Source organism: Zeus faber (assembly GCF_960531495.2).
Source record: "Zeus faber genome assembly, chromosome: 18".
NCBI lineage: Eukaryota > Metazoa > Chordata > Actinopteri > Zeiformes > Zeidae > Zeus > Zeus faber.
In genome coordinates this window covers 8,801,239-8,828,789 of record NC_137210.1, presented here as the reverse complement: position 1 = coordinate 8,828,789, position 27,551 = coordinate 8,801,239, and the positions used below count along the sequence as shown (strand labels likewise).

The 27,551-nt window shown below is 46.4% G+C and overlaps 1 protein-coding gene across 2 annotated transcripts in view; it reads right to left on the bottom strand.

Annotated features, from left to right (window-relative positions):
• Positions 1-453: 453 nt before the first annotated feature.
• The window catches only part of slc49a4 (solute carrier family 49 member 4), a gene marked incomplete at its 5' end in the record, with an annotated part of 42,378 nt that continues 15,280 nt past the window's right edge, over positions 454-27,551 (bottom strand). Inside the window, 6 exons of one of the 2 annotated variants that reach the window (XM_080018636.1) lie at positions 454-2,497; positions 9,538-9,720; positions 11,691-11,818; positions 16,421-16,488; positions 20,931-21,039; positions 25,701-25,830. In XM_080018636.1, the coding sequence (XP_079874762.1) occupies positions 2,382-2,497; positions 9,538-9,720; positions 11,691-11,818; positions 16,421-16,488; positions 20,931-21,039; positions 25,701-25,830 (734 nt within the window). In that variant the 3' untranslated portion in view covers positions 454-2,381. The remainder of the gene's footprint in view (positions 2,498-9,537; positions 9,721-11,690; positions 11,819-16,420; positions 16,489-20,930; positions 21,040-25,700; positions 25,831-27,551) is intronic. The other variant, XM_080018637.1, reaches the window with a different exon arrangement.

Genomic DNA, 27,551 nt, shown 5'->3' with positions numbered 1-27,551 from the left:
CATCCTGAATTCCTTCAGTTCCATTGGTCATCTTAATTACATCAATGTAGAAAGTCATAAAGCGGCCAAATATTTTTTTTGTTTAAGCTTTGTCAGATATCGAGAGACGAAAGAGATGGATAAATAGAGGAATTGGAAAACAATTGGATTAATTCCCACCAATTATATATATTTTTTGCCAAAAATGAATGATTGGGTGACATTCAAAATCCGCCCGCCCCCCCCCCCGGCTGGGAGGGATGATGAAGAGAGGAAAAAAAACAATGAGGTAATAGTCGCTTGACCCAGATTTGCATCGCGAGATGGAACCAGAGGACTTGGAAGTGAGACGGGGGACATTTCACAAAAGGGCAGATGTCCTCCCCTCACGCTGGGACAAAGTGATGCAATCCGGCCCGCCGACAACCTTTTCGCGCTGACTTTATTAACAATAGAGGGAAAAGGACCGCTTGGTGCTCTAAGAAGGTTTATTTTAATAAGGTGCTGAAAATATTAAAGTCATACAAGTTTTATTTTATTTTTCCTTTCCACAGAATAAGGAGAATTTCTAACCCGGTCCAGGAATACACTGAGCACAGCTGGGGGGCGGGTGTTTGTTATTTCATTTTCCTTTTAACAACACACATATACAGACGAGAAAGTCCCAGATACAAAAGGAGACGGAGTGGAATGTACAGTTTTGGGTATTTAAGGCAACGTGTCACACAGTAAAAAGCAAACCCTTTCTGTACAAGTAAAAAATAAGAACAGAGGGATGCGTGAAGAGTGATGAAATATGCAGAGAGAGACCCTCTGGTTCTGACAGCTCCACGCGGGCGGAGAGCGTGGATCTTAGAAGCGTTGAAGACAAAAAAAAAACAAAAAACTTGTTAAAACAAAGTTTTCTTCGGTGGGTGTGGTGGGTCGTCAGATTTTTTTTTGGAAACGTTTGAAAAAAGTCCCTTGCTCATTGGCAGTCGAATCTGATGAAGGTGAGCGACCTTCTGGATGCCAGTTTCTTTTATTGTGTAGTAGGAACTCTGCAAAGTCGGGCTTTGCAAATAAACAAACCTGACGTCCCAACAGCACCGGCGGCCCACATAGTGGACCTGCAAAACTTTAATCGAATGCATCCATTTGACTTGGAACCGCACCAGGACAGTTGGGTCGCTAATGCCACTGTAGTAGGTCATCTTGCTCCGAGGCAGATCCAACCCCCCACCCCCCACCTGATTCAACCGACTGCCTTCCAACGAAATTCAGCGGGACTGCTTTGTTAAGTACCTTTAAAACTGCTGTTGCAGCTGCTCAAGCGGCCATTGATCACGTTACCAAGCGTATAATTCAATTAATAGTGTGTGCCTGATACGTTTGTCTCTCCGGCATTAGCGGCCTTGCCAACGCTGTTGTGTCCTTTCAATAAATACCAATTTATAATAGCCGTCGACCCAGGAAAGATGTTAAAATAGTCATAAAAATAAAACCCGATAAAAATTACAAATGTGCCATAAGTAAAAAAAAAAAAAAAGACCCCTGTAAAATCAGCATTGACAGTAAATAGTTAAAGACATATGAGAACCTTTGCCAAGAAGACGTCATCTCTCAACGATTGAAATGACACCTGAGGTCCATGACAGTTCCACGTTGCTGACCGTTTCCGAGGAGGGGGAAGATGTGTCCCAGAAAAAACAGCATCCAATCATTTCAGCAGATTGGTTTTTCTTCCCCTTGCATAATACAGTATTATGACTAACACGGGTGATGACACCTCAGTAGGATGTGAGCATCATTATCACAGGTTAGTTAGGGTCCCCGCAGCCAGCCATGGCCTTTCATCCTTAGTGGCAATAAAAACGCTAGGAGGTCCCTCGTCCCTTGATTGGCCAACGAGAAACTGCCAATAACCGCTCATCACTAGTCCCAAGGGGCCGCAATCGGTTTGTCAGCCATTATTTTTGCCGCTGAGGGTCACAGGTGGTAGGTCGGAAAAACTGCAGTCTATCAATGACCGACGACTATAAAAGGGATACAGACCAAGAACCAATACGCTGAGATAAACGTTAAATATCACATCATCTGTAAACACAGACCGTCCCTTATGCCACAGTGGGTTAAAAATTAAATGAAACCATTCACAAGTGTTTGCCGACATGCAAACTTAGGTTTGACGACAGCTCTTAAAACAGATGACACTGCAAGGCGCGACCGCTCGGCGAAAGTTAGTCGCGTAATTAAAAGTAAACATTAATATGGATGCTCATTTGGCGAGTGCGCCGCCGCCATCGTGGTGCAATGCTTTTTTACGCCATCGGCGTTCAGTCCCCCGGTCCCTGTCCTTGTCAGTCTCATTCCACTTTCCTCCTCTTTTGTGCAATGGTTAATCAGCCAGTCTTTCTTTTTTTCTAGACGGAGACGAACACGTCCAGGTAGAGGCGGTCGTAGGACTCCCTGAAGAAGAGGATGAGGGCCAGGCTGAAGAGACAGGAGCCCGTCAGACACCAGTTCAGCCAGGACAGGTCTGGAAGGAGAAAATAGATGGAGGGAGAGAGAAAAAGAGAGAGATTAGAAAAGGTGAGTTCTTTACGTTTGCAGTGCCGTTCAGCGCCCGGGAGCCTCCCGTTGCTCCCACTGTTGTGTGGGACTCTAAATAGAGATCGTTTCAGTCTTGAACCAGAGCCAATACCATTAGAGCCACCGCCCGTCCACGCAGCAAGGATGGATGAGAGAAAATCCTGATTGGCAAAATGAACAGTAGGGTAAAATTTTTTTTAAATACAACGAAAGTAAAGCAAATCCTTCTTTGCAGTGAAACATCGAAGTCCACACACACCGGTAGCACTGAGCATTGTATCAATAATGCATGCGGCTACCATCTAATCAATAGAACCCCGAGTCAAACCATCAACAAAGCCCCGTAACATGGAACGTAACGTGCAGCACGGCCGATGCATTTCAACAGTGGTGCCCCCTTTTCCCGATTACCACTGACCCCCGCTTGAACCCAAACGTTGGTGCTCCCCTCTTTATTTCATGGCTCCATGAAGCCGAGGAGCGGTGTTCTGGGCCTGGAGAGGGCAATCAGCCTCCCCCCCTCTCCCCTCCTAACCTCAATCGCACAACCGCTCTACAACCGTACACTCACGCCAGCATCGCCAGCATCGCCAGCATCGCCAGCATCGCCAAGAGCCATAGCTGTAGGCTCCACCTACACCAGAAGCTGATCGCTGTCGCTTGTGGGCGTTCCAGTTCGACTCGTTCTTGAGTTGTTGCCATAGCAGCGTATAAAGAGATTAATGTGCACATGGCTCCATTCACTTAGATGTTGTTTGCAAATACATTTTTATTTTTAAGTGACACAGTTATTTCTATGTTTATTTATAAAATACAATATATTATTTAATATATGAATATATGCAACATTACCCCACAAACCAAGTGTCTTCCAGCTGCCCCTGCACCACTACTGCTCCTCCTTTTCCCTCCCTTCTCTATGTGTCGCTTCCATTCTCTCTTGCACTCTTCAACTAATGATCAAAAAAATACAATAACAAAACATTGGAACCTTCTGTCGCTCTCGATGTGGATGCATGAAATTTCACTGCATATATGCATGTATATGTATGTGACAAATAAACCTCTTGAACCTTGAATGTGAGTGTGTAAATGTAAATACAGTAGTCTAAAGTTGTTTTTTTACACCTAATTTATTTTTCTTGGAATACGAATATTTTTTCATACCAGATTAACTTCTTAAAAAAATATTCCCGTGTGTGTGCGTGTGTGATTTGTGCTATATAACATCATACTGTAGATGGAAAATGCTTTTAATCAAACTATATGGAAGTACATGGACAGTCTCCACGAGAACTTAACTTCAACAGAGATCGAGCTTGGACTTTCACATTTTTAATTCAGTGCATCATGTAATAAACCTCACTCGGGATCCCAACTACCTCCCAAATCTTACATTATTTATATTACGTTTCTATAAATGAATAGTGTAGCGTTCCATCATAAAGCACAGGAAATCAGCTCCCGTAACCATGAGCTTTTCCCCCATTTTGGGAACAAAAGTTTTGTGGGAAGATTTTGTGGGAGATTTTGCTCGGGGTTTATCAGCGGTGACCAGTGGAAATGCCTTATCACTTCCCTGAACTGAATTCAACTTTCTCCCGTCGCCAAGTCTCTGAAATCTTGTCGCGTCGCTCTACGTCGCCCCCTCACATAGGAATGAATGAATGACTTTCGGGCGGCTTTGTCGCTGTGTAAGGAGTGACACACAGACACACTCGCACACACACTCTGATGCACACATCAAGTGGGGGACCGGAATCAATAAGTCCTTCATCCAGCGGCTCCTCACCACAAAGGAGGCCGTCTCATCAACATGTTTATCTCACTTCAGAGCGTGGTCGCAAGGGGCCGGGCACGACCGGGGCTGACCGGGGCAGGGAGTTTACAGGGATGATACTTTCTAATAGTTGCTTGGTTGGACTGGTTGGTCTACTTACAAAAAGGAGGCAAAAAATCAACATGAGCTCATTAGGGCTGTATGGTAAGTAACTTCAGAAGTTGACTGACTAAATATTTAGGACAAAGCACCTAATACTTGGATGCAGCAAGGTATATTCTTACCTAACATAAAATGTTTACTCTTCAATTAGAGTACTCTGGCACATCCCCAGACCTTTTTGGCGTGTAGTTAGTTAATCCCCCCTCCCTCCCTCCCTCCCTCCCTTCCTCCACCTGCAGGACCTCGGCTGAGGGTAATTTAATAAGGTGCCGGGGGCGAAAAAAATCGGAATAAAGCGCCTCTTATATCCTGGGAGGGGAGGGTGCGGAAAGTACGGGAAATGTCAAGGGGGAGCCCGGATTAGGTCCAGAAAATGTGATCAGAACCCATAGAGGTTGTGGGGATGAGTGCAAAGGGAGAGCACAGAGGGACACGGTGGAGGTGGAGTGTCTTGGGGGGGAGGAGGGTCGAGCCAAACAGTGGGGTCCACTTCATCATGGCGCTGTTGAGGCTTGTGGCCACCGTCAGCAGAGATTTACCCTGGGTGATGATAGAGATGTGGAGAGGATGCGGGCGGACGATGGATTGGGGGGACTGGCAGGCAGCTTATGGTTTTAGTCAGTCATAATTGAGGTCAATGCAGAATTGTAATTAATGTGAGCGCTCGGAATGACTCTGTGCCCCCCCAGCCCCTCTTTTTTTTTTTTTTTTAACGGCTTCCCGAGCTCCGTGCTACGAGAGAGAAGAGGATGACACCTTCAGATCACCTCATCCGTCATCGGCTGCGGAAGCGCGTGGCCGTTTTAATGTTTGTATATCATTATGGGTGTGAGACTTTATCCCAGTCGTGACTGGTGCAAACGGCTCACGATTATGGAACTTGCTAACAGGTAAACTTTTTGCAAAGCCCCACTGACGTGCCGCCTTGCATCTTGTCGACGGTACCTCTCACAAGGCAAAACTCAGCCAAAACTAAAAAAACAAAAAAACAAAAACAAACAAACAAACAAAACGAAAATAAAGAACATCTTCGCTCTCTCAGGAACAACGGCGCTTCACGGGGGATTGAAAAAGTCAGTCGGCAAAGATGTTTTTTTACCCCCCTCCTTTTTTTTTTTTGTTTTACATCAGTGAAGCGTGCAAAGTTTAGCCAAAAGAGATGAAGAAGAAAAGAAATCCACAAGAAGAAAAAAGACGACAAAAACAGAGGAGAACAGCAACAATTATTTCACCGCCAGTGAGCAATCCCTGGTCGCCCACCCCACCCCTCACAGTCGCAGATAGGTGGCAACTCACCACCACCTCCCCACCCCTACCGCTTCCTCCTCCCCCTCCTCTACAGGCCTTTGACGCTCCCTCTCGCTGCACAATGGCTCTTCCCCACTTCGTATTCCACTCCGTTTCACCACTACTCGCTTGCATAAACACATTGCAGCAGGTGGAAATTGAAGGTGCACACACACACACACACACACACACACACACACACACACACACACACACACACACACACACACACACACACACACACACACACACACACACACACACACACACACACACACACACACAAGTTCAAGAGGATATTTGTCACATACATATACATACGGTCATACATATATGCAGTGAAATGTCATGACACCCGGTGATTACACACAATAAGCTCTAAAAATACTTAAAATACAAAAATGTGCGCAATCGACACAGGCACAAAACTTTGCACACACATTAGTACCGGTGCCCCCATCGATATTATATGGGTCCCGTGCATGGGCGTGGCACAATGGCTGACCACCTCCTCTTTAAAATTTCTAAAAATCTATCTATATAAACTGTAACACACACACACACACACACACACACACACACACACACACACACACACACACACACACACACACACACACACACACACACACACACACACACACACACACACACACACACACACCATTTTCAGCTTTTTGCACAAACAGAACATTTTCAGAACAAAACACAAACTCTACATGAAGTCAGTTTGCAGCTGCAGATTTTTATTTTATTTTTTATTATGTCTGAAATAAAGTACTCGATCAATCGGAAATGTTCAGCTGCAAACCCCACCCCCAAAGTTCCTGGACTTTTGAAAAGTACTCCCCCCCGAGCAGGGACATTTTGTTCCCTGGAACTTTATTTAGACCCTGGTCCCTGCGGTGGAAACGCGCTGAGTTCCTCCCAAGGTTCTTAGTTCCTGGGGAAAGTTTCTGCGGCGGCTATAGACAGGGATTTCTAAATCTTCCTGTCTGATTTGAGCGGCTTAATTCATCATATCAGGAGGCTGGCTTCGACGCAGCTTCCATGGCGGCTGGCAGGAAACATGACTCCTCTCCAGCTCGCTGGTGGCAATTTACCACCAAGATCTGACAGCCATCGGTGTGCTCTGCGTGGGTTTGTCTTCCCGTGTGTCTTATCTACACGCAATCTGACGGGAGACGCTGTGAAGTGTCACAGGAACGCGGGTCTGCGATGTGGAGAACAATCAGCCTGATCGACTTTGTCTCCTCACGTTGGAAAGTTGTTAGGAAACACAACATAATGTTATGTGCCCTTGGCTTAAGCTGGACACATACAAGGACACACACCAAACCTTGTTGATGTCCATGTTGAGCATTTTTTCATTCAGTGCCACAGAGAGGGGAAAGAGAGCAGAGTATACAGCATGAATACTTTATGGACTCCGTGTAGGTGTGTGTGTGTGTGTGCTCGCCAGTGCTCCTGCATGCTCTCGCCTGCAGCTACTGTGTCTCAATCCACCCGATGCTGCCGCTTTTCTTTCCACCCACACCCCGTTACCGCCACTATCTCGCATAATCCATGATTTATCTGCAGAATCATTCCCAAAGCCACCAGTTCTCGGTGTGTGTGTGTGCCGTGTATAAGTGAGCAAGGTATATTTCCAAAAGTGGACACTTGGGCTCACCGAGGCTGTCTGGCGGTTGCGTGGCTCCCGCTCAACTTTCTTTTGTTAAAATTTTGTTTCTGTTTCTGTTGTTGTTGTTGTTTCTGTTGTTGTTGTTTCTGTTGTTGTTTCTGTTTCTGTTGTTTCTGTTTCTGTTGTTTCTGTTTCTGGTGGTGGTGTTGTTGTTTCTGGTGGTGGTGGTGTTGTTTCTGGTGGTGGTGGTGTTGTTTCTGGTGGTGGTGGTGTTGTTGTTGTTTCTGGTGGTGGTGGTGTTTCTGGTGGTGTTCACAGAGAGGGCGGGTTCACTCAGGTGCTGTCTTGGAAGCCTCCTAGCTCTTTCAATGGAGAGTTGTCCTTAAGCTTTCTGTCACATGTAATGCCATTTATATATCATATTTAGGTGCAACAATGAATTATACATATGACTTTACAATAATTAATGACTGCTGCTGAACAGTGTGGTGAGTGGCCAGTTCTGCTGGCACCATCTCTTTTACCGTTTGGTGCTGCCATTTTTCATTTCCATCATCCCATCACTCAGTCTCTTAAAAAAAAAATATATATATATATAAATAATAATAATAATAATAATAATAACAATAAGAATAGGATGGTCTCTGGCAGTACTTCATATAACTTAATTAACCAAATCTCCCGCTCCCATCAGACTACAAATGCAGGCTGAGCAGCACCTGATGCTCCGTGTGGAGACAAAGAAGACGAAACAGGACTTCTGCCACTTGATGCGGTTTGGCCTTGGCTGAAACAAAATGTCCACCGTGAAAAGGCCACATTGGAAGGAAGATTTCTCTCTTATTGTAGGGAGAAACTATTGTAGAGGAACTATTTGCATTTACGCGAAACCCGCCATGTGGTCCAGGACCGCTGAGAATGTCAGGTGAGATTTGCCAGTGTTGTCCTGGCCCGACTTGAACCTCTACCCGTGCTGCCTGACTTGTCAGACTTGTTAGTGCTGAAAGGTATCCAACCCTCGCCCACCATCACTCACACCATATCCACCTATACTGATGGACGGCGGAAGCTTCCAGAAGGGGTGGAAGCCTTTGGGATACAGCTGTCACGCAGCCACTCGCTCAGTAGCTTTCTCCTCATCCTCCTCCTCTGCGTCTTAGGATGACGAGCTCTGTGAATATTTATGAGGGCCTGAAAATACATCTTGTATTTGACTAAAACAAGAGGAAAAGACGGAGAGTGCTCTCAGAGCGCAATCCATCACCGTGCTGATTGCGCCTGTGATGATGCCAAACCTAAAGGTTTAATCAGACCAAAGAGAGGTGCCAAAAAACACAGCGCACACTGACAAACACTAGTGGGTATGGAACACGGTATGGAAAAAACTAAACACAAACACTCAAAAATATACATACAGTCATATACACTCAAATATCGCGCGCACGCACGCACGCACGGACGCACGCACACACGCACACACGCACACACGCACACACACAACAATGTATTATACATATTCAGACAAACACACATGCATGGATTCTTACATAAATGACACACAGACACGCAATCGCACTCACAGAAGCCCAACATGGATGCCGGTTCTCCGCTGACTTATGATTGCTCTAGCACCAGTAGAAATTACAGCGACTGAGGAGATGCAGGCGACACGCTGTCCTCCTCGCTGCAAGCTCACATTATCCCAATCAAACTGTGCTGGGCCGCGGGCCGCACCGTAAATTGAGTTTGAATTACCAGCGCAGCCTTTTCCCTTTTATAGCTCTGTGATTTGTCAAGTCCTTACTGTCTTAGTGAGTATGGGTGGAGGAGGAGGAGGCAACGGGGGATGGGGGTCAGGTACTTGGGTACGGACATCTCAACTAGAGCTCAATGCCATTCCCTTCAGTGCATGATCAGAAGAACATACTGTATGTTTGTGGCCTAATCAGTTTTCTTTTTTATCTCCAATAAAATTAAATGGAAAGCCATCTGCCTGTGAGCAGCGCCGGCAGTAATTGCAAATCACATTAATATCAGTAATGCGTCTGTTTTTTCCTGCTAAGATGGACGGCTGCCATTACATTAAGGAACATATCTGTTGCCTGTCTGTGTCCAGAGTGTATTTCTGTATTACCTGTGCAGTAGAAGGTGAGGAAGAATAGTAGCATGCCAGTGACAAGGTTGCCCAGGAAGGTGACCACTCCGCAAGTGATGCCCTCGGGGACTGGATACACCGTCTCGATGAAGAGCTCAAGGAAGATGGGAACGCTACTGTTGATGAAGATGCCCACCAGGATGCAGGAGGTGTACAGGGTGGCTGCAAAAGTCAGGGCACAGAAAGTCAAATGATGACCAGTCACTTCAATTCAGGGGCGTACCTAAAGGGCATTGAACATTTGGTTGAGTTTTTAGTTGCCAGGCTGTGGAGTTTGAGTACGTTCCACTAAAAAGCTGACAGTGAACGCCATTCTTTGAGGCAGGTTTATTTAAGGATGTTCTTATGTGCTAATATTTAACTTCACCAACCCTGAGAGTTCTGAATAATGTTCTATTGTCTCAATGGTTTGCAAAAGACTGTGTGCCTTATGCAAGTGATGTCAAATGTAGTGACACAGAATGTGTCCCCATCATGCAGAGTGCTTGTTTTGGATAAGGAAACAGAGTTAAATAAAATCGCCTACTTCTAAAATAAAAACACACTGTTTCGGCACACCGATCACGAGCGCCCCATTGCTGGCCACTGTGGGCATAGTCGGTAGCGTCAGAGTGATTGGGGCGCAGAGATTTGATATAATAAACACATTGAGGGGCACAACTCTGTTTTTCTGAGGAAGGGGGGGTTCGGATCCCCCTGTCTTCCCCGTAATTTCCGCCGTTGGTCAGCAGTTCCCCACCAGACCTTTTGCAGAGAGTTTAAGAGCCCTAAACAAACACATCCACTGTCACGTACACCACTCAATGCTTTGATAATGAGGACACAATGGTGGAGGAACAGCGGGTGGTGGCTGTGGGAAATCAACAGGCTTTAAAGCCCTGCTGTGAACAAGAATGACTCTGTTTATTTCCCACAGCTGAACCGATTTAGCTCATCTGTGTTTAATCTATGTGGAATACAGTGCAAGTGCTCCCTGGTCAGTGTCAAACTCTGGACTCGCTTGTGTTTGCGTGTTGACCCTGTGTATCGCCTGACTGTGTACTGAAGCAACCTCTCCAACCGTTGTCTGGGCTCAGCTGCAGTACAGTGGCTAAAGTATCTGGTGAGATGTGTGTGTGTATGTGTGTGTGTGTGTATGCTTTAAGAGCTTATGTGCGAGCAGATTAAGCCATCACCTCTGGAGCATGGCGCGGCTTCCCTCCATCTCCTTTATCACAGTAGATTGGCCCGAATGAGCTCCCCATTACGGCTGCACGTCCCTTTAATCACAGTGTCTCTGAGGTGGCCGCCCTGCCCCGCTGACAGTCACGCCTGCATCAAACGTCGGCTGTTCCCCCGCTGGTCCTTCATCACTAATGAAGCACCGCCATCGAGCCACTTAGCACGGGCGCTCGGTCCGGTAGGTTCCCTGCTCTCTCACATTTTCACATCAGGTACCAGCACTCTGGTTCCCATGGAAGGTGAGGGGAGGGTGCCTCTGGTAATCTGTAGCCGATGCTTGGTGTTAACCCGTGGACATGCTTGGTGTTAACCCGTGGACCATGCTTGGTGTTAACCCGTGGACCATGCTTGATCAGAATTAAAGTATTTCTGATTCTGATTCTGATTAACCAGTGGACCATGCTTGGTGTTGCTGAATAAGCAAAATGTCTAGATACTGTTGGCAAGATCAACACCTCACCGTGGATGATAAGGAGTTTGGGTGCCAAAGTTGGCTGCAGGGCTGATTTGTGCTTATAAATGCTGCTGCTGTTGCCAGCGATGGGGTGAACGTGGTTTAGGGTGGGTGGGGACAATGGGTTGGCAAGAGTGGAGAATGATGATTGATGATGATGATGACGGGAATAATCAGTGAGTTTTCTTTTTCTCCTTTTGCACCACTTGTGCCGGTCGGTTTCGCTCCGGAAATGATGCGCGCCATTAATGAACCTCGACAGGCTCTCTTTTGACGGTTTTAATTAAATAGATAAATATATAGGCTCCTCAAAGCAAGAAATAATTAGTATCTGTTAGTGTTGTCGAGGGGAGGGGGGGTCTTATGTAAGAGCATTGAAGCAGCCACAAATTTGACTCTGGCTTCCTCGAGGCAAACAATACCCTCCCGATTTCTGGTTGTCACATGTTTGACTCACCTGCTGTGGAGGGGAGGTGGGTGAGCCTGGTCAGACAGGTGAGAGTGAACCAGGTGGCAGACAGCGACGCCCCGGCCAGCATCAGCACCAGGATCAGCTTTAGCATCCCCCGGATGGAGTCAGCAAATCTGGGATATGGAGAGAGAGCAGAAGGCTGGCGTGAGGTAGAGACGGAGATCGGCAAGGGAGAGAGATAGGAGGACTGTTGGAATAAGGAGGTGAGAGAGGGTTGGGAGGGGGGCAGGGTTTAGATTTAAAAAGGGTGATGAGCCGAAAGAGCAATATATATTTATTTTCAAGGTACTCCATGAAGCGCCGCTCCTGCAATGCCGGTTTACTTCGTCTCACAAACTAAAGCTCCAAAGACAGAGCCCTTGCCTCCCCCCGTCCTAGCCCCAGGAGCATCATCGTTTCTCTTCGCACCCTCTGCTGAACCTTCACCGTTGGTTAGCTCTCTGCTGGTCCCTCCGGGAAGCCTGCACGCACACTTCTGCGCCGTTTTCAATAGATCCCGTGGCGGAGACAGAGCTAATTGCTTTTGATATGAAGCACAAAAGACAGGGTGCCTCAGAAGAGAGGGACGAACCCGGCGATGAACTATGTGCGGGAAAATCATTCTAAATACCTGTGGGAGTCATCCGAGCTCGGCTAACCATAACGTTCTGTCAGTATGATGAGTGCGGGGTAATGACAAAAGAAAAAAAATCAGCTTACAGACAGCTGACATAATGTTTCCCCTGCAACCACACCAGGTTGGTATTTTTAGATGGCGTTTAGATGGCCTTGTCTTCTGTGCTTACGCAAGCAGTCAATACTTAGCCGAACGGCCTGACACAGATGTGTCTGCGAGCAGGGATGCAACAGAGCTTTATAAAATATTCATAAATCTGGACTCCAAATAGCCACGTGGGAATCCATTTCAGCCCAGCAGCAGCATGTAACTAGGATATTTGCACAGCAGAGTCTCAGTTATTAATATTAATGAATGGTTTATTGTGAACAGCGCTTATCTTTGGCCAACCTGACCGTAATGTAGATAGAACCATAGCTGGAGGTGTTTATTGGAATGTTCTAACTGTTTTGGATAAGTGCTTAAAAAAAGAAAAAGAAAAAAGGAAAAAGAGCAGACTGATCTCTTGATTTCCCCCAACAACTCTGCCACTCTGATTTGATATCTCCAATCTGCTACTGGCTGGCTCAACTTCGCATCGCCCTTCTTCTGTTTCCAGCACGGCCAAGGCCATGTTCCCCAGGCAGAGGATCACTGCACGCGTCTGTTTCACTCCCAATTTAAACAGTTGGGGAGAAAGTCTCCACAAGTAGCTTATTTTTAAGAACTCAACTCCCCAACAGCCGCAGTGACCACTGATAATGGTCTTTAATCACTGATTGGCACGTGAATCAATTGGATTAAAGTTGGTACTTCTCACACTGCCAGCAGAACTGATAATGTGTGAGATGACTGCGACAGGTCTCCAGGGATGTAATTCAAGGTTTTTTTAAACTTCACATTGTCAGATTAAAGCAGTGCCATGTCTCCTCCTGAGGTAATGTCTGAATTAAAAGCCCATCATTTACGCTTCTATCGCAGGATTTATTGGGCATCCAGAACACATCGCTTAAATCATCTTTTATAGGATTTCATTTTCTGTACTCTGTGAGCCTGCAGAGAATTCAATAGTGGTTCAGTCTGATATTATCGTTTGGCCCCATCTAGGTTTGCCCTGAGCAAGATCTAAAGAATCAGCTTTAGATGGTAGACCGTAAATGATAGAATATGATGGCCAAGAAGTTATCCTACAGAGCTAAAAAACGTGCTCGCTTCTTGACTGCTCCTGCACAGACAGTAAAGACATAAAATATTTAGATATACTGTATATGTTTGTGAGGTCAGACAAAGGGATCTGCAACAAAAAAATCTTTCGAGTTGAGTGTGTAAAACCTGATTGATCTTAGAGAGGCCTCCTGCTTATTTTATAAAAATAATGAGCCCATATCGTTTCAAATGCATTCCATCGTTCTCTGATAAATCTCATTGACATGGAATTCTGCCAGACTGAAGCCTCAGTGCTGCAAATGTGATTTTTCGACACAACAAAATTTCCCGGGGCGTCTACTTGTCGTCTCTTGCTTCAAGTGGTTTCTGCCCGTAGCTTCAGAACCCGGACACTGGACCGCCTGTGAGACGCCCTTCCGATAGGTGACACACCTTGGGGCATCCGCCATTCATTGACCCTGCTGCACAGCTTCTCACAATTCATCGCTCACTTTTCTTTCCATCTATCCATCCATCCTTTGTGTTACAAGCAAAGAAACATTTGATAAGAGACAAATTATTATTATTATTTTTTTTCCCTGGCGACTGCACCTGCCAAGCTCCCCCCCCAGCCATGCAAACACTTTCACTGCAACACCTGCGGCACAGAGATTTTAATGGGGACCATTTTTCTGCATTCTGCAGCAGGCGCTCCTCTTGAACGTGTGCACGGACAGGAAGAGTAAGAGGAAGAGAAGGAACAGAGCGGTGTGTGATAACTCACATGTCGACGTTAACATCCTCAGGACAGAGGAGGGACAAGTGGCGCATGCTGCGCAGTAGCTCGCCCAGTCCATTAGCCCAAGCTAGTCAGGGAAATCGGTTTTAATGATGGCCTGCCGCAGCCAAGCAACCGGGGATGAAGCCAAAGCAGGGAGGATGAAGGAGAACAAGGGAATCGACATGAAGGGCGGCAGAATTCAGGGAGGAGCGAGGGAAGGAAAGGAGGAAATGGAAAAACACAGAGGCATCTGTTGTTGTCTCAAAATGCGTGTGCGTTAATCAAGTAACCCGGGGCGCCTTGCATCGAGGGGTACGTCCGTCCCTCCCAGACGGACGTCCCAATCAAGGAGGGGACGTGAGAGGGAGAATAATCAGCCGGGTGACTAAAGAGGCTTAATGAGTTTGCCTGCCTCCTACAGTGCATGTCCCAGGAGCAGCTGCCGCAAATCACAACAGGTTGACACTTCATTCATATTCTGGCTTGGCTTTGTTGTGTTGAAACCCTGTGTGCCAAGTGCACTCTGAGGATTAGCATTGTCGACTTAGGGCGTATACAGACCTGTACTTTGTTTGCTTTCCGATTCAGGGAATAATATTTTACAATGTCGCACTTGGACCTTGGATTGAGTCGTGTCCCCACTGGGACCAAAACTTGTAAACAAACGCCACACTCTTGCAAACTGTTTTGTGATTAGTCCGAATTTTCCGGGAAGTTTTGTAGGATTTCTGGAAACCGCTCACTCCTCCAGCACCCCTCCCCCCAGTGGGTTAATCGAAAATGGAGCATTAGCAGCGTGTGTGTACAATTGATTTTCTTGAAATTCTCTGGTTGATATACAGTGCGTGGTGTACGAACAACATATTCAATTTGAGCGAGCATCAAGGCTACGTCTCGAAAATAACAGAAGAAGCCTCAAGACACATACAACATACTCACCCAACAAGACGCATCAGGTAAGCTTGGTTATATATTTATAAGCCTAGGCATGTTTGTCAACATAAACTCTTTTTCATAAGTGATCAGACAATTCCAACTAACGGTAGAAGTCCACCGGACGCGTGAACTTGGCGCAGCATACGGGCGTGGCGCGCAGCGAGGGTTACCCACAGCTCCACCGGTGGTGAAGCGTCCCACACGTGTGTCGACAAACTTAGATAATACTGTGACGAGTGGCAGGGTCGACCAGACTGACAGAATGAAGGAGACTGAGATGAAACCTCCCTGGAAGGCCGAAGCTGCTTTTATTGCCTTACATCTACCCCGAGGTTGAGGTGTCCAGACGGAAAATAACAAGCTGGGATGGTCATGTCCCTTTTAATTACAGACGATGACGAAGTCTCTCTCTCTCCATGGTTACTGTTGTTATTTGTTAATTCATGACTCATGACCAACGTCTTCCGATATCCCATGGTGCATAGCGTATACGGCACAGCAAGTGAGTTGTATCAGTTGGTTGGGTCGGTGGCATTCTCATTGCAAGCGAACCGCTCCATGGTTCTTGGTCCGGTTGATTGTCTTGGTCTGGTTGATTTTGTCTGGAACCGAGTGCGATTGCTGTGTTCACATATTCCCAAACGAACCGATCTGGGGGGGGGGGGGACGGGACGGACGGACGGACGCTTCAAATGCTCCAAACGAGCTAGGTGTGAATACACCCTTGTTTACTGTCGCGGGGGGAAGACGGACGCATCAATTGCTGCGCTGACGCAAAGCCCATAATTTAAGAATGCAGTTTGAAAGAAAACTTTCAACGTGTACCTCGAACATCTCTATTGATCAACAGAAAAATGTATGATCTTATTTCCCTGATTACAGCAGCAGGAAAATTATTGACACTGCATGGAAAGGCTAATTGCCCCCTCCCGGGCTTGGAGGGGCCAAAGCCATTACCAAAGGAAGGATTCCCTCTCTTTTTTTGCAGACTTCACACTTTGTCTCTGCACCGTGACTCTCAATCAATCAATGTAGGTTGAAGAACCCGCTTAGCCTCTCCACTCATCACATGGTGGCTTCGATCAGATTGTAGATTTAAGAGAAAGAAAGCAGATGATGAAATGCCTCGAATGGGGAACACCCTCCTTTAAACCCCAAAGATTTGGTGAGTTACAGGGGAGGTTGTCACTGAATGTTCTGAACGTCCGCGGGTCGGGACCTTTCCAATAAGGAACTGGATAACAGAGCATTGCTTACCTTGCCATGGCCACTCCGAACAGGCAGCCACCCACAACGGACCAAAACCCAATCCAGCCTGCGTCCACCTATGTGTGAGAGAGAGAGAAAGAGAGAGGGTAGATTAAGGTGAGAGCAGAGAAAAAAGAAAGACTACAGCATCTGAAACAGGATCTAATGTGTTTTGCTCAATCACGCACCGCGCCACTCTGTCAGAAAGGCCTGTAATGAAGAAAAGTGGACTATCAAAGTTTATTAAATGGAAAATTGTGATTGAGTGATGGCTTCTGTCAAAATGTCTTAGTGTTTGATAGGAGTTGATAGGAGTGTGTGTGTCTTACACTAGAAGATCAAAGCTCACTGGATGTCTATACCAGGTTGCCGTCTGCTGTTTTGGGAAAGTCTGAATTGCGGCCACTGCGAAGGAAGCCGATCTGATCCAGTGTTGTCACAGAGAGCGCTTGAAAATAAATAAAATATTTCAAAAACAACTACCACCCACTGCAACCTACAGTATGTAGGTCACAGTACAAAACGCAACGGTTTATAAAAAGACGTTTCAGTTGATACCATTTCACCGTTTTGCACAGATTTAGAAAGCTTCGACATAAATCACTAGTTAAGCTATTTCAATTCCCAGGGCGCAAATACCAATGTTTCATGACGTACAAGAGTGAAAATTAATTAACTGTGATATTCTTAGTGCCAGTAAATTGGTTAATTTTTGAAGCTTAATTGTGCCTGTCTGTCTGCTGTTTCGCAATTGTGTAAATCGGCTGGAAAAGCTCTTACCAGAGAAGAAATAGGTGCTACTTTCAAACACATTATCGTGCTTTCATTCAACATGGCGGTGCTCGGTGCAAACCCAGAATAGCCATTTAAAAGAAGTCTTTCAAACAACAGCAAGTACTCTCTCCAGAAGCAGGCTGATAAACTTCCAAACAGTGTGGCAAATTCAAAGGGAATAAAAAACGAGAAATCTATGTAATCATACTAAGAGAAGGAGGACACGCTTAATGGATTCACAGAGCCTTCCAACTCTGAATTCTTAATGGCTACTCTCCATTAAGGGAATGATTACAAATGAATGATGAGCACAGCACGGGACCAGCTCTGCAGCCCAACTCATTGCGATGCTGCGCATCTTCATGCTGTGGTGGAGCTCACACACATTTGCCAATTTTGCCATGATTACGAGAACCTTCCATGGTATTGTAAATCAACCTTGGCTTTTTTGTAATAAAATCTTTAAAAGCCAGTGGTTCAGTCTATGTCTATGCTTCTATGCTTCAGGCATGCCCTGAGCATACAGTGATTATTTCTGGGGAAAAAAAAAAAGTCCCGCTGTTCATTGGATCAGACTAGACTGGACCAGACTCAATACGGTCACAACAAATCCGCTGGCCACTTGCTTAAGGCATTGTGGTTGCTTACTTACGTCACTATGCGGCACCATAGATTAGGACTCAACGTATTGCATCCTCAATCAAGGAAGCACAAATGTCTCAATAGTCAGGAGAATAGAGTGAGGAAATGAGGGCGTCATAGTAAAAGAAGGAAGAACGAGAAGTGAATGATCTGGCTGTTTGATGCATTCCCCGTTGCTCGGCCAAGACCTAGACCACCTCACCATGAGCACCTCGCCTTCGTGTGCTACAGCACTTGACTTGAGTAATATGCAGTAGAAGCTGCTTAAGAGTTAAAAGACAGACGAGATGAGGTGGCAAAGCTGGAGAGGACCGTGACATGGGGGAAAAATAGAATAGATGAAGAGACAATAGGAGGAGAGGCTGAAGTGGTGATTAGAAGGCAGTCAAGGTGGATGAAGCCTGAACGCTGTCGCTTTATGTATCTGGCAACAAACAAGGAGGAAGTGAAACACAAGGAGTGAAAGAGAAATAAAGACTAAGACAGAAAGATCTACGCAGACAGACAGAGTTCTACGCACAGCATCTGGCAAGAGACGGTCTACAAAGTAACGCAAAGAGTCAAGCGAGAGTTTGGATGTGGCGGTGTGCGTGCACGTGAAGGTGCACACAGAACTGCCTGATGATGAAGAAATTAATGGAGAGGCTAAGAAGATTAATAGAAGCTGCTCTGTTCATATCACTGCATTGTTCCGTTCCCCGTGGCAATCAGTGCATATTTACAAGTACTAGACACACTCAAAGCTGATAATCTCTCACAGGGAGGTGAATGGGATGGAAAAGAAGCCAGGGAAAAGGAGAGATTAAACGCTCTGAAATCAGGATCCAAAAAGGGGGACTCCTCAGTTTAATACCTCGGCCATCACACATCATCATCCCGTGACCTATCGTGCCATCCATGGAAGCGTGCGACAGGGCTCCTTATTGGAAAGGGGTCAAGACACCGGTGGCGCTTGGATTCGCAGGCACAGCGATGAGAAGACGCAGCTGTTTGCCTTTTCTCCGCCAGACTTGACTTTAAGAACAAACATCTCTGACATTTCCAAAGTCGCGGCGTGGCACATTGCATCAATACACTCCCTTCTCATTCCATTTGGACCGAGCTGCTATTCTCTTTCATTGTCGTTCCTTTATTTCAAACCCGCCTCCCCCTCCTCTTCTCTTCGGTTGCGGGTCCTTGAGGAGACCCCAGTGACGGCGCTCACTTCATCACAATCGACTTTCATTCAAACATCTTAAATAGCTCAGATAAAGGAGAGCGGGGGAAAGAAAGAAAAAAAAAAAAAAAAAAAAAGACTAACAAACTTTTTGACAGTATCATTTTCGATTGCACGGCCCTGACAACAGAGGTGAAGAGATGAGAGCGGCATGACGGAAGGCGTCTTGTTCTCGTGTGATCTCCTCTCGAGCAAGCACCTGCATTGATGCCAACCTTGAAACTGCGGCATCACGCCCGCCCTTCTTTGGTCTCTTGAAGAACCCCTCCCCCGAGCGAGTTGGATCTCGGGACACGCTAACTCAATCTCAAGCTTCGTCGAGACAACACCCGCCGCCGCCTCCTCTTCCCCTTGCGCTCGTCTGTCTCGGCTTTCATCCGAGTAATAGATGCAAGCAGGGAGCGGGGGAAGAGTGAAGAGTCACAACTCGCGAGCGAAATAGATTCTCATTAGAGCCGAAGGCGTCACCGGCAGCTAAGCACCCGGTGTCATCGCTCCTTTTCTCTGGAGGAGCGCAGAGTCCTCTGGACATCACACACCGCCATGGATTGAGGTTAAACAAACTCAATATGGATGTTGGCACATCACCTAAAACAATGTATCCGTGTGTTCAAAACGAATTTCAGTGAGCGAGGTGGAGAAAGAAATAATAATTTGTCCAACACAAGCAAAACAAATAGATTCCCCCCGCTCACGTAACGGAATTGGAAATCCAAAACATTAATTTGACGATATTAGTACGATAAGAGAGGGGGGCTTTTGAAGTTCAAAGTGAACATGCGAGATCCCCGGGGAAACAGAAAAGGAGTGAAGTGAAGACGCCTCCTTTGATGAATCGGTTGCGAACGGAGAAGAAACCTCGGGACTAATTACTTCTCCTCAGCATCGGCGGCATCGGTTGAAAACATATACGTAGCCGTGGCCCCTACAGAAATAACACGGGCGGGTCAATACTAGTTACTAGAGGCAGAGCAGGACCCCACCAGGTGTTTTTTTTTTTTTTAAAGATGGGGCAGGCTGATAAAAGAGACAGAGAGCGCATTGCCAGATATCGATTCTGCCCTTCACTTGGGGCGTGTGTGTGTGTGTGTGGGTGTGTATGTGTGTGTGTGTGTGTGTGTGTGTGTGTGTGTGTGTGTGTGTGTGTGTGGCGGGGGGGGGTTGGGAATATATTGCACTTTGCATTTAAAATGGTCTTGGGCCATCCAGTAGTGGCAAAATACACCTAAAATGCGGTGGTGGTGGTGGTTAGTTCATGCTGCTTCACTTTCATGTGGAAATAAACAGCCAGAAAGCTGACCTTTTCGTCTAGCAATAAGTGCAGGCTGGGTCCAGAATTAACAAGGTAACAAAGTTAACAACAAAAAAAACAACAAAAAAAAACAACAATTAAATCAATTTTCCAAATGGTAAAAGCCTGCCTATAGAGAGATAGAGAGATAGATAGATAGATAGATAGATAGATAGATAGATAGATAGATAGATAGATAGATAGATAGATAGATAGATAGATAGATAGATAGATAGATAGATAAATTGTTGGATCCTTAGTCTTCAAATCACCCTTTTGGCTTTGGAATTTCCCACCATGTCCACCACTTTGTAAAATAAATGGTTGGTGCATCTCGCCATTCATTCTACATTCATGTTTAATAATAACAGCTGTTTCCTCCAAACAGTTACATACAATGATTTCAACAGCTTAGTAATGACCAGTAAGTTATTACTTGTCATCATAAGTCACAGAAATATTCAGGGAACATATGTTGCACTGTATGTCCATGTGTGGGTGAAGTGTGTATGTATGTATATGCCTGTGTGTGTGTGTGTGTGTGTGTGTGGGGGGGGGGGGGGGGTTGTCCTATATAAAAGGCATTAGTGGCCTACCTGACTGACATTGGCTGGTGTGAGAATCATGTCTAGCACTCCAGACCAGCCAGCGACCACTCCCGTGGGGACGGCATAGGCCAGCACAATCATCAGGAACCGCAGGTTACTGAGAGGGGGCAAAGGGACACAAGAAAGTCAAACACAAGAAAGAAATCCACGGAGAAAGAAAAGATCCTGAAAGACTGCACTCATTCAGGCTACAGTACATCGGCATCTTCACGGTTAAATAGAAATCTTTTAAACTGGTATGAATTGGAATTGACCGACGACATCGCAAATATCATGAAAGGTTGAAACGTCTGTTGAACAGCTGAAGGCAAAGGCACATACAGTATTAGTACGGAAACAGATTTCCAAAAACAGATAGTTGTGGACACCAGGAAGAGTAGTCGGTGCCGAGGTAACAACAAACAGGGTTCCTAATATCCAATAAACAGTAGGTATTTGAGCAATGAAAAGAGCTGAAGGATTGTTACAAACACCGGACCCCCACATCGACATCCTGTAGACTTTTTGTATGGGAATTTTGATTGAACAAAGAGCGGTTTGCGATAATCCGCTCTCTGGCAACCAGGGAGGCAGAGCTGATCTTCCAAATGATCCTGTTTGGTTTCAACTGCGTCTCTGCATAAAGAACGTCTCTGTGCAGCTTCGGAGATGAAACGCTAAGAGCAGAAGAGCCACAAGTCCGTTTCCCTTCTGCCCCGCGCCACCTTTTGGAGGCCCGGCATCCACCTCCTTTACATTATCTTTTCTGTCTGGCACAGCAACCTGGCCGCTCTCCATGCCACCGAAGCAGAAGATCCATGGCCGTGCAGAGCGTGCGGACAGAGAGATAAGCGGCCGCCGGGCACAGAGGGAGCTGAGCTGTCAGGACGCCGGAGAGGCCAGCGCCGCGGCCGAGCAGCGCTAAAAGGAAAAACCGTCTAGACAATTCTATCCCGCGGATCTCTACGGTTCCAGGACGATCTGGGGACAGACTACGGATGTGGCCGATTTAGCCCACTAAGGCGGTGCCACCGTCCAAAAGTGGCTCAATCGGAAAAAGTCGCTGCCAGGATGAGGGGGCTCCATTAACTCTGGCTGGCTGAATCGGTGGAGCCACACACCCACACTTCCAGGGTCAGGGGGTTCAGTTCCCCCGTGCAGAGCAATAGGTAGAGCATGACATAACAGAATATCCATAAGAAGGTGGTAACAAGGATAACAATGAGTCTTGAAGAACCAGTCCCACCCTTTGCACCTTTTTGGCTACCCATTGGGATTAGAAGGAGAAAATAACTGCATCTCCCTCTATGTAAACATCTATATACAAAACTGACATCTACAGATAATAACAGTGAGAAGACAGTCATTGATTTATTCATTGCTCTTTGTTTAAAGCAAAGCCAGATAGACAAAGAAGATTAGAGCGTCACTGAGTTCCAAAATTAAAGCATGAAAAGAGAAACAGAAGGCAAACATGCAAGATTGGTATCGGGGCTCGGGTATCAAAGCACTTCTGGCACACGAGCACAGTCTCTCATGCCTGATATCGGAATCCGTAACAGGATCGTTTTTTTAGTTTTTTTTACTGCGTAGGACTGAGCAGTCTGTTAACAGCACATCAGTTGAGTTGACTGAGAAGTCACCACTTTACACTTTATTAACATTTATATGAGTTTCTCCAGTCACAGGGGCAGTGCATAACACATAATGAAGCAGAATGTGTGCATAGATTTGACATTTACACGCCTGCCCTAACGCAAGCAGCACAGACACACGCACACACACACACACACACACACACACACACACACACACACTTATGGCACTCCTCCAATCACCCACAACCCAATTACAATCACTCGTGACACTTGCGCTAATCACCTCCGCCCAGTTTTGTGGGATGGTGATTTAAATGGCCATCATCCCCTGATTAAAACTAGCGTCTGAATGAATATTGTTGTCGCAGGGCCGGCAGAGTGAGGCGCCGACTTCCGAAGACTGTTTGGGCTTTTTATTTTTACTTTTGTTTAATGATAGGGTTGTGCTCGATGCAAGCGGCCTCCTGAGTGTTATCTCGCCTGGACATCTGGCAAGGACTCTTGGCTTTCCTCACCCCCCCCCCACCCCCCCGCCGGGGCTTCTAACATTAAATACCTGGGCTGATAAAGTTTTCAGACACACACACTATGAAAGTTATCTCTTTTGAGTTTCAAACCCGCTATAAAAGGTCTGGTCTGGAAGGTCTGGAATGTGCAATCTATACAACACACACACACACACACACACACACACACACACACACACACACACACACACACACACACACACACACACACACACACACACACACACACACACACACACACACACACACACACACACACACCTTGCAGCACTTCAGACAATGTATTATGTTTAGCTACATACAGTAAGTCTCTCGACTCCGTAAAGAAGAAAAAGACAAAAACATGACTAGTTTCTCCCTCAGGAGCCAAGCTTGTACCGTGAGGCTACTTGGCCTTGGGAGGCCCCAGTGATGGAAGACCCTCTCTGCCGTCCTCCCGTCACCAACAGCAGGAAATCAATATCCATGCACGGCTCTGCTTTTCCCCCAGCTGAGAACTTATTTGGATCGTCCAATGTAAGCAAACTCAGATGCGGAACTCTGAGAGCAGGGCTCTCATCTGGGATGGGGGGGTGGGGGTGGGGGTTGGGGGGTTGGCGTTGAAATATTTCAGAGAGCCTCGAAGCTGGCGGCATCATCAGCTAAGTGCCATTTGTCCTTGGCAGGTCGGCGATCGATGCATCAGAACGAGGACTCTCCGCGCCAAAGTGAGCATGATTGGTGTAGCGGATCATCAATTCTAAGTTTTTAGACTGCCTTTCCACTCACCCACCGTGATCAGCTATAATGATAAGCCCCTCCCCACCCCAGCCTACTCGGTAGGGGTGGGGAGGGGGGGTCAACAGGCATGGAATTGTTACCTACTGTTCAAATGCTGGCAAGTTGGGAGAGGATGGATGGATGGATAATTGACCAGTGACCTTGACTGTCATTTGAACTGTCATGGATTCTGACTCGAACTTCCCCCAGTCCATCTGGAATTCAGTCGGTTGCAAACCACACTGGCTCAGATACGCAGAGACACAACTCCTGTGTTTCGTCTCCAGTCCCTGTGTCAGAATCCCGAGGCCTCACGGCTGCGGAACTGAGATATAGGAGGCCCCCGGAACAGAAGAACTGGAAAGCTGCCTATCACAAGAGGAGCAGATAGTGCTACGCTCTCCGCGGGACGGCGCGGTCAACTCAGGACATGCGTCAGAGGTTTCCAACGTTAAGGATTAATTGATATCTGCCCGTTGCTACCATCGGCTTCAGATGGCTCTGAGAGGGATCTGAAACCCCCATGTGTTACTATGAGGCATGGAGAGAGAAGGAAGGCCAAGCCAGTGTAGTGAAGTTATTTCTCGCCGAGGAGCAACGTAGTACGCGCTGGCCAAATTTGCAAGCCTGGGGTGGCTCTCTGGCATCTACCAACCCGCTCTCACCCTCCCCTGTTCTCCAACCCTTTAATCCCCGGCCACCGCCTCCGGTCTGCACTGTCAGTCCTTAGACAGCACTGACTCCTAGGGACCCTGCATGAGCACGCACTTCACAGGACCCTCACCTTCCAGCCTATTTTCAACTTAGGGGCGAGTACACAGAACTTTCTTGGCGCCAAACATATTTGCTGGCAGATGACAGATTGCAGAGACACACACACACACACACACACACACACACACACACACACACACACACACACACACACACACACACACACACACACACACACACACACACACACACACACACACACACACACACACACACACACACACACACACACACACTCGCTGTAGGACTACTTCCGCCTCAATGTGTCCCTTTCAGAAGAGAACAGTAAACACAGACAACCCCAGACGATGGTCCATTACTAAAACAAGGGTATAGTCTATGTCGTGCCACGGCTTGGTAATTAATCTGGAGGGAAGGGTGGGATTTCTTTGATGCCCCAATAACGAACAGCCCGAGCAGATGGTCGGAGGCAGGCATGGCCGGTGTCACGCTCGTTAGCATTCCTTATCTCGTTTGAGTCTTGCACCCAAAGTGAGATTCTGTCACTTTCGCTGACTTTATGAGACAAGTGTGTGGAGCATCGGCAAACATAAAGCAAGGCGGCAGTTGATGACTCGTCGACCTGCTAGTTTTGCGTGCGCTCCAAAGGTGGAGTGGAAAAATAACCTCCTCCGGTCATAGAAGTCGTCTCTCCACTCCAACTCGCTTGGAGATATACGTAAATGTGATTAAATATTTTCATAAATAATTTTTCTGCTACAATAATTATTATTTGGTGACTGACAAAAAATATGTTGTCCACGACTAGTGGACACAGTAGGCTACCAACAGCACCGACTAGTGGTTATAGTAGTCGACTAGTTGGTGAAACCCCTACCCAGAGTAGAGTCTGATATGCTAGAGGAGGAAAAGAAGCTGGAGTGAATGTCAAAAGGGGTGCAAAGGTTTCTCCTCACTTTCCGAGCATACCCAAGTAGAGCCATTGCATGTGGCTCCGGCATGGGATTTTGTATTGAAGTGACCACCAATACAAATATTGTTTTCATATGGTTTCAGATACCAGATACCGTCAGTGTGTCAGTAATGGTTAACCACCAATAAAATGTCCCGTTCTCCCATACATGGTGTGAAACCGGTCGGTCTTTCAGGTGTGTGTCTACCTCAGCAGTCTGCAGATGCTGCTCCTGTAGCTGAGTCTCTGGCTGGCGGCGGCCACGCTGGGGGGCATCGGGGGGCGCGACGGGAAGTAGAGCAGGACCACGCAAAAAAGCACGACGATGGCACCCAACTCTGATGGACAGGCGACGGATGAAAAGACAACAAAAACCAAAAGGTGTGCAGGTTATTTTTCCCCAGATAAAAGAGTCATTAACATAAGCAGCAGATCCAGGTGCACCTGACATTTTGCTAAAAGGTCAGCGGAACCACAATTGGAAATTCTCCCGACATGCTGTCATCCCGGAGCGAACAGAGCAGCGAACAGCAACACGGACAATCAAAAAAATGAAAGCGAGCCGGTAGCTGGCAAAGAAGCTTGAGAGGGCTTGAGTGTTTGGGATGTTGCGATTAACCGGTTTCACTATTGCCAGCGCTTAAAGTGGTAATCCTTAACATCGTCGGTGTTGGGTGTAGAGAATCCCATTGGAAGCTACCAAGTTTTTGTGGTCTATGTGGATTCGTCAAGTTCCCCGCACATCATGTCGCACATACATTGAATGGCTTTTTCTTGTAAGTGCCAACTAAATAGAGTATGACATAGGGGTGTGCGATATGACCATATTAGATTAAAGCAATTAAAAGGTCTCCACGATCTGCCTTTACAGAGAGATCGTTAGTATCACGCGACGTTGCACATTCTATCAGATACAGTTCTATGGCTCTACACGCTTTGGCATCATCCAAAGTTGTTTTCTTCGCCAACTCTTAAAATCACACTATTTGCTGGTCCGTGATTTGTTAACCAGAAGGGGTCGGAATGCTGCCGTTTCGGTGGCAGAAAAAAAAAAGACATGGAACGTATGCATGGAGCACACAACGGGGGCGGGGGGTACACGGGTCTTCTTTTGTTACGCTGAATTAGTAAACGTAAATAAAAGATTTTTAATCTAAAATAGAACACACTATTTCTATTTGTTTTGTATGGAGAAACGGGAACTCGGACACGAGTCAGCACTCTGCCAGCCTGGAATGGGAGCCATTAATAGATAAAATAATACAAGACAGAATAGTAGGATGATCCTATAACGTATTTGTTAAATATGATCCAGAATCATCTCACTTTGGTAATAACATTACGAGCCAAGTATGGTGAATCGTTTTATGTTGCGGGCCGCCCACCCGCCCCAAAAACAAAAATAATCGTATTGATTACCACTTTAAACGCGTCACAGTTTCATAACTGTAGGAATGGTGGAAGCTATGGTATTCAGCTTTGCATTCAACACCGCCCTGCGAAAACTTCTCTTGTGACTGGATAGTCTTGGTGAGTAAGCACGTGTGAGTGCCAAGTGGCTGTGGCTGCACACCCACGTTCAAAGGAGATATGGGATATTGTACTGCTTATAGAGATAAACTTTTTTTCCTGTAACATCCACTGTAAGTCAATTAAATCCACTCCAAATCCAATCCGATCCATTTTAAATCCACAAGCGATGAATCTAACACTTTCGCCTCAGGCGATTATTGTTTTGCATCGCAAAGGCTGCTACAGAGGATTCAAAAACGCATCTTCTTTTGCCCCATTTCAACATAAAACGTTTCATTGTAAAGAATCGTATGTGTATTTTTTTATACCAGAACTGGGTGTCGTGTGCATAATAAATGACCCAATAATGATCATAAAGACGGTGACATTTCCCCAGACTATAACTGCACCGTCAAAATCTCAGACACGGACATTCTGGGCGTCTGGTCGGGTTTCTCCACCGGCGTCTAATTTCTTTGAAAAGAAGCCCCAAGGTACCGCTGTCCAAGTGTCCCTGTTATAATACGCTGAATGATTGAACTGGAGT